General features: G+C 38.7%; 1 protein-coding gene across 2 annotated transcripts in view; it reads right to left on the reverse strand.

Moving 5' to 3' along the window:
* KCNQ5 (potassium voltage-gated channel subfamily Q member 5) overlaps positions 1–12,719 on the reverse strand; it is a 280,375-nt gene that overhangs the window by 45,111 nt on the left and 222,545 nt on the right. For both annotated transcript variants that reach the window (XM_040060318.2, XM_040060317.2), the window contains exons 4-5: positions 2,017–2,192; positions 1,455–1,580 (exon numbers count right to left, since the gene is read on the reverse strand). In XM_040060318.2, the coding sequence (XP_039916252.1) occupies positions 1,455–1,580; positions 2,017–2,192 (302 nt within the window). The remainder of the gene's footprint in view (positions 1–1,454; positions 1,581–2,016; positions 2,193–12,719) is intronic.

The following is a 12,719-nucleotide window of genomic DNA, read 5'->3' on the forward strand; positions in this document are numbered from 1 at the left end:
AAAATACGTGTTTTATCAGTGATCTGCCTTGATGCTCTAAAGCAACAAGTTTCAGCAAAATATATTTCTGGATATTTGTAAATGTACGCACAATACTCATTAGGTCTGGTTTTCCAGGCTCAAAATTTTTTTGCAATGATAACATAGAAATATAGTCTCGAGGGAACACATGCAGCAAAAGACTAGCCCTTAGATGAACAAATTTCAAATACACTAACTACCCCTAATAATAGTAGGTGACCTTGACCTTAGCTCAAAATGCAGACAAAACCTCTTACAAATATTTTCAATAATTTAAGACATTCTGGAAAGGGCTTTTGCACAGTCCCTGTGTGCATGCTCTGAGTCTGAAGATACCACCAAATCTAGATGATATCCTATCAGGAAAAGGTCTGAGGTGAAAAAGCTTCATTTTTCATCCCTCTGATAAGGAAAGGTGGCAGAGGCTGGCTCAGGTCTCACACTTATTCCAAGGAAAATAAGGAGTGCTCTATATTATTGTCAGCATTAATGATCTCCCAGGTATTGTTTCACTACCCAGACACTGCCAGAGCACACACTGTGTGTTCTACCGCATCAGAAGGAACAGAAGAGCAATTTTACATTGCCTGACAATAGCTGCCTTGGGCTTTGTTGAGGCAGATTTCTTAAGCTGCCTAAGTAATTCTCACACGGTGGAGAAATCTGGATCACTATAGGAAATTTTTAAGCAAAAACCCCTACACATTATGCCATTAAAAAAAAAAAAAAAGATCAAAACTTCAAACTTATCCTTTTGCTGTTCATTGAAAGCCTAGTTTCTTTAACCATATTCATATATCCTCCTTCAGAAAAGTAGTCAGGCATGTACTCGGATCCCACAGATTTCAACAAAATAAAAACAATTGATTTGATAGTTAACCACGATCTCAAGTAAATCAGGGCTTTTATACCTGTAAAAAAATAACACTGTTGAACCAGAATTGACATATTTATTCTTGGTCTTTGTCCTCAAGGTACAGAGGAAGGAGAAACAACATCTTTTAAAAGGCACTGACGATACTCTCATGCCAAAGCTGATGTAAGATTTTGTCTCTCTTTTTTTCTGACACTATTTCCTCTTCCTGAACTGACACTTACAGCCCTCTGGTTTGTATCAAAACAGCTCTTTGTGGGGCCATATTAAAAACTACATTACTGAAGGGCTATGGGTTAAATAGTACAATGCTTTCTTCTCTTGAAGGTTTAGTGGTCTGGTTTGCAGCAGAAACACATGAATAGCTGTTCTGCAGGATGGATTGAAATAATCTGTTGATGTGCAAATGAATAGCTGAAGGAGGAAGGCTCCTCAAAGCAGTTTTTTGTGAGTGAAAACAATTCACTTAACAGCACACTAAGTTAAAATCCTCAGTGGGTGAAATTCAAAGCATATTAGCATACTGGTTAAAGAGTCCATGTTATTTTTCTGTACTTACTGTGCCCCACCAGAGAGCATCTGCATATGTGGAGAATTCAGTATTCGCATCTTTTTCCACCAAATAAACCAGGAAAGATGAAAAGATGAGTACTAAAAATCCTATGTACCAGGCTGTGATTAATTCCTAAATAAAAGACAGCAGAGATCAATTCCCATTTTATGGACCGAATAGAATGACATTTCAAGAAGACATTATGAAAATACCTGTATATATGGTTTTTTGGCATTTGTGCAGTTATAAGTCCAGTGCTACCCTATGGACGCAAATTTTCTCTGAAAGTGGACAAGATCTACTCTTATGGTTTAGTGCTTCAGCAACATCCCCAACATATAACAAATTATAGCTGCACATCAAGGACGACATTTTCAAGATCTCTAAAAACTGTTAGCATTAAACATGGCCTGGTGCATCTGTGTTAGTTCATATTACAATTGATGTTACTTCAGAAAAATTGGGGTATTCTGCTCAAAACTGATTAATGCTTATTTCCTTCGTCTTCTGTTGAATCACATCAAGTGAAGATATCAACCAGACAAAATTAGTGTCTAGAATTACATACCTTGCTATGTGCATAAACTACAGAACCTAATAATTTCCAAGTGCCTCCTCTTCGGTCCATGCGCACCATACGAAGGATCTGTAGGAAACGAAGACTTCTCAGTGCTGATGTTGCAAAAATGTTACCTTGAGTTTTTGCAGAAACAACTGCTATTGAAGCGATGAGAACAATGATGTCTGAAAGAAATACATCACAGAAAGCATTAATGTCCAAGTATTAGTAAATAGTACATAAATCTACAAGAGCTGGATGAGAACGACAAAAGAGAGACTACCATAGTGGATGGGAATCCAAAGCACAGAAATTCCTGTTTGAGATAGGGATGTGAGATCAGGGCTGGTGTCAAAAACTACCTAATGAGTCTCCAGGGTGAAAAGTGAGGGTAGCAATTTTCAAAGCATTTGGATAAAAGGAGCAGTGTTGAAGAAACCTCATGTAGGAGCTTTGAAACCTTATGTAGCGAACGGTACAAATCAGTAGATGGATTAGAAGTTTTTCCCTTTATCTATCTTTCAATAACAACTTTTCTGTGCAACGACAAAAAAGAAAACTAAGGTAAGAAAAGAATAGGGCAGGCCCAGAGGTGAGAGTCTGGTAGAATCAGACATACACACACAGTAGTAATTGCTATGAGAACAGACACTCTGTGTCTGAGGAATGTAGTTACTGGACACAACTCCCCTGATGTACCATTTCCTGGAAGGGAATAAATGCTGCACTGGGTACTCAGAAGCATTCCTTTAGCTGGAAGCCTGGAAAGTTAGTTGAACTCAGCAAGTGTTAGGATTTATTTCTTCAGGTCACAGATTCAAACTGTGAGAGCGACGTTGGTGTGCATGAACTAATCAGCCAGCTGTCCTCAGAGTCAGAACAGCATTTAAGGGGAGAGGAGGAGAAGCAGCAGAGTGATGGCACACGGATGCTGTGAGAAGGCATAATGTCCTTTTACAATGATTGGGGTAGACATGCTGTTATCCACGGAGTAGAAAAGCACAGAACAAGCTCTGTTCTTCCTCACCTCGTGATTAATTCCCTGGCAAACTTTAAAAGCTTAAAGAGCCCTTGTAAGAAATACTTTATTTTAATCTTAGGGTGTTGTGGTGTTTGTATGTTTCTATGCAATTATAATCTAAACCCATGTTTGTTGATGAATAATTGAAAGCAGGGTCTTGTTGATATGAGTTTAACTTCTTTTGTGTTGGGTTGAAACATACATCTTGTCCCTAGCATAGCTCCTACAAGAATGACCCAGAAAGTGAAGCACCCCACCTCCACAGGCAAGCAGTGAGAGATACTGACTGTGCCTACATGCAGGAGACTGTTTCCTTAGTCTGCTGCAGTACAGCAGCCTTTGTTCATTCTGCTCTGCTACCAAAGGGAGATGAGGTCCAAACACCCCTACATTGCCTACAAACATACTGGGTTTCTCTGAACTCACTTATGGATGCCTTTCTCCTCTTATTACAATTCCAAGGGTACAGAAAACCTGTTTCTGTGGTTTAAGAACTGTCCTGCTAAACTGTGGAAACTTTTTGTCACAAGGGGCTAGAAATCTACATAGGTTTAAAGCCAGCTGGATGGTCTTCTGGGAGATTTAATCCTGGGCTGATGAATGCCAAAAGTCCATTTCTGGCTAGGGATGTCTTCAAGTAGCAGGATGTTGGGGGCTGAGAAACTACTGTAGAGAAATATCACTGTGTGTTTGCCCTGCTTGTGCAATCCTCCCTGTCTGTTCACTGTTGGCTGGTGTCACTGTTTGATGTCGTGTGTTGGCCTAGGCTGACCTGCCTGTCTTATGCTCTGACATTTTAAGATGTCTTTCACTATTACATATGTGGATCACAGGTGGCTACTACATAACTGGCTACAAAAAATGCTGGATTTTCTTCTAAATCCAGCAAATTCAGAGATGAAGAAGAGCCAGAAGTGGACAAGATGTCTTTGCACAGTGCAAATCTCAAGCTCACAACAACCAGATGCAGGAGGTCTGGATGAGAATTCAGAAACAAGAAAACTGACTAGGAAAAGTTAAAGACATCACAAATTCCAACAGAGATCAGAAAAATAGATGGAATTGGATTGAACTCCACATGAAGATATTTAGGTGTCTGTATGCGAAGCAGGTGTCTAAATTCCCCGAGCAGCACAAGGTAATCACGTCAGCTGAGAGAGGTGCAGCTAATCCTCAGGAAGGCTTCTGCTGGTTGCTCAGCTGCCTCACACTCTGGGCTTGGCACAAGAAGGGCTGCCCAAATTTATTTGTCCAGTGCCATTTGAGATGCCTTAAGGTATCTGAGATATCCCTTGGATCTGGCAGCTATGTTCTTGGACCTGGAAAAGCTGTACTCCTGTACTCTTCAGGAGAAGTGACTGGGGAGCAGGGAATATCATGTAACAGGGACTGGCACCTCTCTGTACTCTGCTGAACTAAACCCTAGATCTTGATTGACTATACTGCCAGCATAGACACTTAGCACACATATACCCACCTAAAGCCAACTTCTTTCTATATTTAGTTGTGTTTATTGGATCCAAGGCTAACATAGAAGGTGCTGGAATGTCTTGAGCAATACAGACTGTGCTGAAGAAGCAGTGTCCCTGGTGACTAATACGGTAGCAGGGTGATCTTGACTTGTCCCAGTGGCTCTGAGCAGAGTAGCAATGGAACAGCCATTTTAATTTAGCGGTGACTGGCTAGCAGCACATTAGAGATCATTAGAAGAGCAGTGTATGCACCTGAAAATCATTCTTAGAACTTAAAAAAGAATAAGGTCACCCAAATATTGGAAATTATGCATTTGGTCCAGAAATTATTAAAGTACTTACTGGGGGTTTTGGTCACCCTTCACCACTTCTAATAGGACAATGTTTTAAAAAATGCAGTGACTTGCTCCTGGCCTTATTCCTACTTGTTCCAGAGCTCTGACAGTTTTTTTTTTTTTTTTTTTTTTTTTTTTTTTTTTTTTGTTTGTTTGTTTTAATAACATAGAGTTTTATGAAGGTCCCTTCCCTGCAAAAAAAATTCGAATCAATTCAGTCTTGCCAGCAGAACACATCCTCTGCCCTGCACTGCTGGAAGCCCTCTGCCCCACTGCGGGTCTCTGGTCCCTTCTGAACACGAGAGATGAAGAAGCTGAAAGTAACATAGTTCTCTTTTCCATTTTTAAAAGCACTGGTCCAAAGGAGTTATCCACTTGTGTATGCCCTTCTATCTGGAGGGCAGGGATAAGGTTCTCCCGAAAGGGAAGAAAGGTGGAGGAAAAAGGAGAGCAGAAAATGCACTGGAACCTGCTTGAAAAACAGCTGAAGGGAAGAGAATCTTCCTAGGCTGGTGGTGTTTATTTCACACTTTGCTCTTTCATTTTCTTCACTCTTCACACGCACAACTCCCACCAAAATTCCATCCCTAACTCTTCAGCCGGAAATAGGGAAGGAAAGAACGTGTCCATTGCCTAAGGCAGCCCTTCCTGGCTGTGTTACCCTAGGAGGCAGGGAGGGCAGGCAGGTACATTATTTCAGTGTAGTTTAACTTGTTAGGCACAGGTGTAAAATAAATCAAAATAAACCCTTCTTGGAATGAAATCAGAGTCCTAAGAAAAGTTTGCAATGGTTGAAAGTCACTTCTGAGTATGTTAAAACTGCTTGATTTTCTTATCTATACATACCCTGGAAAAAATGAAAAGTTAAGTATATTATGATTTTTCTCTGTGCCATACTTTTATACAATATGAGTCAGAGGGCATTTGCCCTTTTTCAAACCAAAAGAGAAAAATATTATTCTGAACTTCCTTTCATATTTCATGTGAATGTAGCTCAAGTCTCTGTGGTATTTCTATATTTTAAGAAGGCTTGCCCACACTTCTATCACTATTTTCCTATATTTTATCTTTTAGTGGCAAAAGTAGGAAAACAGCATTTCAATTAATTTAATGGGCTTTTAACTGTCTTTCTGTAAAGCACCAGAAAAAACTCAGATGTGAGATTGAGTAATGGGCAGTATATTTCCAAAATTCTCTTTAATGACTTACTAAAAGACAGAGGTTTCTGATGTACATTTACCCCTTTGTTTTTTTCTAAGCTAATATCTTATGTATGATCTTCCAAAACATCAAGCCTCTCTTCAGCCATGATGATGATTTTATTCACCCTTTAGAAATATATCTCAGATTTTTATCCTTGCAGATAACATTCTCCCTCATTAACTCTAGTGTGAGATTTCAAATCCTCTCAGCAGCTTTTGCATTGTTCACTTTTGAACACTTAATTTCAAATTAAATTTCAAATAATTAATTCTTTCACTTCAGACGTTTCACCTAGTACCATTCAAGAAACCCCTGAGATTACACAAAAGGTTTGCGCTTATTAAACTGGCAAAAGACTTTTTGACAGGCACCATGTTAACAACAGGGCCCCTTTAAGAAAAATACAATAAAAAAGATGACCCCAGAACTCATGTGTGTAACAGATTACACTTATGTATTGTCCAATGTCACTAAAAGAGTAACACGTAAAACAAGTAACTGAAGGCCTATAATGCAACTACTCGAAACTTAAATGACTCACGCAAAATGCGCCAGTCCAAGTTCCCCACTTCACAGAGGAAGGCCAGTGTTGGGCTGCTTTAGGGCTCAGGTTTGGTTAGAAACGCTGGATTGCTTGTGTTACTGATGGAGGTGTGGTTGGCATTCCTAAATTATCAGCATTTCTAATGGCAACTGTGAGATTAATAATGTGACTGAGAGAATAATAATGGTAGAAAAGGAGGCATCATAAATCATCACGAGGGATTGTTTTACTTTTAATGACTTCTCCAATGCATCTTTCCTAGTGTGAGCTTTTTGGCTGTTGTGAGATTTTACAGCATTCATAGGCATGTCATGGGCATGAATCCAGTTATATAAGTAAAGGGGGAACACAAAAGCTGTACTTGGATATTGTGCCATGTCCCAACACCCTGATGTACCATCATGACAATCTCTAAAGTTACAGAAAGAATGTCAGGATGATTTTTTTACAAGAGCCATGTACTGATAGGACAAGGAGGAATGGCCTTAAACTGAAAGAAGGTTGGGAATGGATGCTCCTTTCCCAGGTGTGTTAAAGGCCAGGTTAGATGGAGCTTTGAGCAGCCTTGTCCAGTGGCTGGACAAGGGGGCTGGGACTGGAACTAGATGCTCCTCTTCAACCCCAAACTATTCTGTGATTCTATGACTATTACAAAACATAATCAATGACAATCTCTCATCTGCTCAAATCTCATGCCCATGCTCAAACTAATACACAAACCTGCATCATCTTACCTTTTCATATTCTTCAAAGGAAGAATATGTTTATAGGAGCTTTGCCTGCTGCCTGCATTTAATGCTAATATAATGGAACATAATATATTGAAACATCCTTTTCCTCTAAATACAAATGATACTTTAAGAAAATACAGGTTAAATGAATCTTGAGATTTTTTTTCTTTGATTTTATCTGAATAGAAAAATGAGTAATATTTAATAATTTTTGGATCATCACTAGGTCAGCAAAGTAGTGCTATAAATTCACAGAAAACACCCAGAGTTCACACATTCTTATTAAGAATAGGCAGAAAATTTCAATGGCTATCAATTACTGTGTCTGCACCAGCTACAGAGCAGTAAAGAGAGGTAATAAACTAGGACATGAGTAGGGCCTATATGCCCACAAAAGCTCAGACTAAAGCAGAAAATCTCAAGAGGTTGTTTTATCTAGCCTGCAGCTGTATTAACTCACAAAGGAAAATTAACTGGGCAATTGTATGACCAAATCTAAGCTACCCTTAGGCTGTCCTTCTAAGGTCTAATCTTGAGCTAGAGTTATTATCCATGACCCAGAGAAAAAGGCACAGCTTGTAGTGGTCATTTCTGAATAGTTCTCAGGACAGTTCATTATCCTCAATTTCAAAGTTACTTTTCAAAAAAAACCCCAGCACCATGATTCTGTGCTGTTACAGAGACACTGAGCTCCACTAAGGGCACGAGACAGCTTTGACATGGGCTCTGTCCTGCTTACCATGGCACAGGCCATGCACGCCTGTGGCAGCACAGTGAGCAATTATTCTCACTTGCTGAGGGGTTTAAATAGGTTTTAATTGAGGTTTGCAACAATCGCTACACAGAACACTTAACAGCTTTCTATTCTGAGTCACTAAGAGGTGGTAGTGGTGGTAGGGAGGAATGACCAGCATTTTAGTTTTTCTAGTATCTCCTTGGATATCAGTCCTTCCAGTCATATTGCTATTCTCAGAACTCTCTTCAATTTGCCTTCAATAATCTCTACAGCTGGCTGGCCGAGGACCAAAGGGATTAATCTAATCAATGTAGAAATGTACTTTGAATTTTAACCAGACACTACAGCACAAAGTTAACACAACACACATTCCGGACCACTGCATTTGAGCACATCACACTATAGAAATATGGTAACAAAAAATATATTCAATGGGGCTTTATCCTAAACTGATATAAATTGGCAATTTAAGCATTTAAGATAAAGCCTGATGACTGACACTGGAGTTTGGCCTATACATCAGTACATGAAAATAAGGTTGTTCTTTTTCAAATTCCTAAAAGAAAAGGTCTGTTTACACAAATTTGACTACTAGACCCACAGCTTTTTTGCACAGCCTAGTAACATATTGGGGCATTGGTGTACTTCATGCTTCTTTGGGCTAGCTAAAAAAAAAACAAACAACAAACCCAAATCCCCCCAAAACCAAAACCCTAAAAGAAAAGAGAACTATATTCAGAGACTTTAAGGCTCTGAATACTCTAATACAGGGGTTTTTCAGTCAGGGTAGAATTGGATCAACTGTTCCTTGAGCACTTGTTGGGAAAGGTCATAGGACAAAAAAGGTTATTTGTTGTAACTGGCTGGAAAACTGCTGTTGTCTTGAAAAAAGGGAATTAACTGCTCCACTCTACCAGTTCAGGGGGGCAAAGAATTAAAAAAAATGAATAGAATATGCTGCAACAGTTATATTAAAAAGAGGCAATGTTGTTTTTACAACATTTGTTGTAAATGTTTTTACCAGGTGGCAGTTCCTTTGTTCTGTGAATGTTCCCTTACTATAAAATCAGTGGGATATTTCCACATAATTGGTGACAGAAAAAATTTGGTCCAAATATGGCCTGAACTTACAATGAACCTTGCATAAGTATTTATCCCAGAAACCAAGAATTTTCAATATCTTTACCTGTAACTACATCTCTGACAGAGAGATGAATGATATTACCATATTTAGAAAGAAGATGTGTGTTATCATGTTTAGTAAATTATCTCATTGGATGAGCAGAACTATTTCAGCAAAGTAAAAGTCAGAATGTGCAAGATTGCCCAAAATCTGAAAACTGGCTTTTTAGAGACTGCTCTGAGACATTCAGACTTTTGATGTCACCTGAATTCACCCTCAAATGATATTCTCGAGCATTATTTTCAGCCTCTAACTCCCCTCCAAAAAACAATTTAATAGCACTCATCAAATTATATCACCTGAAGATCTCTAACGTAATTTGGGTGAGGTAGGAAGTTGAGTTCTGTACCTCCTACAAGAAGCTGAGTGGACTTATATCTACAAGGCCCCAATTTTATAGAGAAAAAAAGGCCCTGAACACCCACCATCAACAACAACCCCCCCAAAGCAATATGAGATAATCTGAGTTGTGCATATTCTACAAATAATGATGCTCAGGATCTTGGGGTCCTGGCAAAGTTTGATTTCAGCCCTGTCTGAATATAGCTTTTCTTTCTGGTCAGGGATCAGATCTCTGCTCAGATGCCAGGCAGGTTATGATTAATCGTCACCTACTAGTAAAAGTAATTGGCAGGATATCTTCAGGAAATTCTTGGGATGGATGATGCTTGTTTGATTTTTGCAGATGTTGTTGTCACTCCAACCAAAAGGTCTTTGTGTTTTCAAATATATAACACCATCTGGATGGAAGTCACCTTAGTTGTCATTACAGGCAAAACAAGTTGGTGATTTCGGTTCCTTTTTAAATCTTTTTGCAAGATGCAAAACAACCACGGTATTTTAGAAGTAGGAAAGTGAAGCTGGTTTACATATCAAGATAATTCACAGAGTTAAACACAGATGAGGGTGAAATTGACTTTTATTGCTGTTGAAAAACAGGAAGATAGTAATGTATGGTAGTAGCACAAACAAGAGAAAGAAGGTCTACAAAAAATATGTAATACGGTCCAGGCACTGAAGTGGAATAAAAAAACTCCAGGTGTTAATACTTCTTCTCTACTGATATTTTTTTTCCTAACAGTGGAAAATGACTACATCAGTTACTGCCTTCCATTTTAAGAAGTCCACTAAAACTGATCTGTGCATTGAAACTTGGATTTTCGTATCATCAGCTAAGCAATACCCCAGAGTGAAGAAATGAAATAGATGAATCACCTTGAACCCTTCTCTCCCTTTATCATTTAGATTTGCAATATATTGGAATCATCTGAGTAAGCAAACTATTTTAATGTGAAATGAAAGTAACCTCCTGGAAATACAGACAACCTCTTTCTGGAATAAATATTACTTTAATATAACTGAAGTGGGTCTACTTAGAAAAACAGCCCATCATTATGTAAAGCTATCTTTTCGGGCAAAGAGAAGACTGGAAACAAGTCAAAGAAACTTATTAGGAAAGCTAATCAAATACAACAAAAGTTAACTTGGTACTTTAAACAATTTCTGAACCAGAATGAAAAGGAATATTTTTAATAAGACAATACTGGATATTTTTAAATGTGCAAACTAAATAATCCCTTTTTAAACTGTGGATTAATGAAGATGAGTAAGATTTTTATTTTGTAATTTTTTAGAATTTTATAATGAAATCCTAATTCCATGCCCAGTAATGGATCAACCAGTGCTACTGATTACCGTGTCATTGTATTAAAAGTATATGTACCTTGTTCCTGTGTAAAAGTAGTGTATTGTCAGACCATGATGGCAATACATCCACATAATGTCACTTTACCTTCTGCTGTAGACAGCCAAAATATTTATCTATGGTCTGACAATCACAGTAGCTCAACAAGTAGAAAATTTTAAACTGTAGCTATGGTTGCCATATTTTATTTAGTCTAGATAAGAATAACAACATTCATGGGAACATTTCACCTGTCTTTGTACTGTTAGCAATTATTGTTCATGGCCCTACTGAGTATACAATCTTTCTATGGACTGAATAAGTCCTCAGCATCTTCATGTTTTTAACAGCTGGCTCAATAAATCTTAAAAATCTAAGGGCCTCCTGCAAGCTAAGATTAAGTTCAATTTCAAGCCTTTCAGGGATTTATACTTTATTAACCTTTTCCAATAACTGATCTTTAACATAATTAATATGTACCTGCCAGAAGGAATAAAGCACTGCTTATTCAGTACAAGTTTTATTTGGCTTTAAGACAGGCTGACAGGAACATTTAAAACTGTGTCTTTGACCTAGTGTTCACCAACCCAATTCTTGTTCAGCTAAAGAACAAACCTGTGAGTAACACATGCAGATTCTTCCCATAAATATTCACATATTCTGTCTCAGCAGTTTTGTGCTTGCAAGCACTGGAAAACAAGGTCTGCTAGTCGCTTTACTATGTCTGTATGTTGCTGAGATGACAGTAGACCTGAGTGAAAAAGGCTATTTCAGTGGAGAGAAAAATCATCTGAAGATTTCGGGGAAGGAAAGGCACCAGGATGATAGCCAGACACACACAGCCCTGAGGAGTAAAGACGCTCATTACATCAGGCTGTAAGAAAACCACAAAGTAATCATCAAGAGAAAAACAAAATAGCTACAGCATGGCAAGACTTGTGTATTGGAGAAAGGGCTGAATAATTTAAGAGTGATTAGTCGAAGACAAATATGAGACGGGATGGCAGATAGACGTATGCAAGCTAGTGGAAGATAAGGTGGTCTGTTGGAGTCTCCTATTTACCCTTTCTTATAAAGGTGAGATCAAAAGACAATTTAAATTTGATTAAAAAAAAATACAAGATGCGATTGACGTGTAAAGTTCATTGCTCTGAGGTATAAAGTAATAACCAGGGAAAATTAAAGACAAGTTTGGATGTTTTCCCCCTGAATTGCTGGAATTGGATTTTTCAGGGGATCCAAATTCTTGTGTGAGTCAGCTACTGATTACTCCATGTGTGATTGGCTATTTTGGGCTACAGGTATTAACACCATCATTAGGGGTCTCTGGCACTAGTCAGCAAGTGAGAAGACACCAACCTGGACTCCTGGTGTGATCCATCCCCACAGGGAAGCATTGCTATGTCTGTGCTGGATCCTTGCAGCCACAAGGGAGGAATCTATGGGCAGGAATGTGCACTTTCATGGCCTTTTCATCACACTCTAAAAGCTTAGGCAGGCACAGGTGGGCAGGGGGTCTGGAAGTGTTCATCTAACACATTCCCAGATTGTGGGTAAAAATGAAGGTGATGCAGTGGCATGGGAGTGGAAAAAGACAAAAAAAATTGGGAACAGAAAAATCCATGGTGTTCAGGTGAAAGTGGATGAGTGGAAACTGACAAGTAAAGATGCTGAAATGAGCAGGGAGAGAAAATACGTCTCTGGGGAGAGAAAAAAGCCTGTTTGTAGGTGGAGAAGAAAGAGACAGTATTAAAAATCCGCTCTCAAATTCACAGGGTGGTGGGAAACAGAAGGTATCCAGTA

The sequence above is a fragment of the Hirundo rustica genome, chromosome 3 (genome assembly GCF_015227805.2).
Source record: "Hirundo rustica isolate bHirRus1 chromosome 3, bHirRus1.pri.v3, whole genome shotgun sequence".
Taxonomy (NCBI): Eukaryota; Metazoa; Chordata; class Aves; order Passeriformes; family Hirundinidae; genus Hirundo; species Hirundo rustica.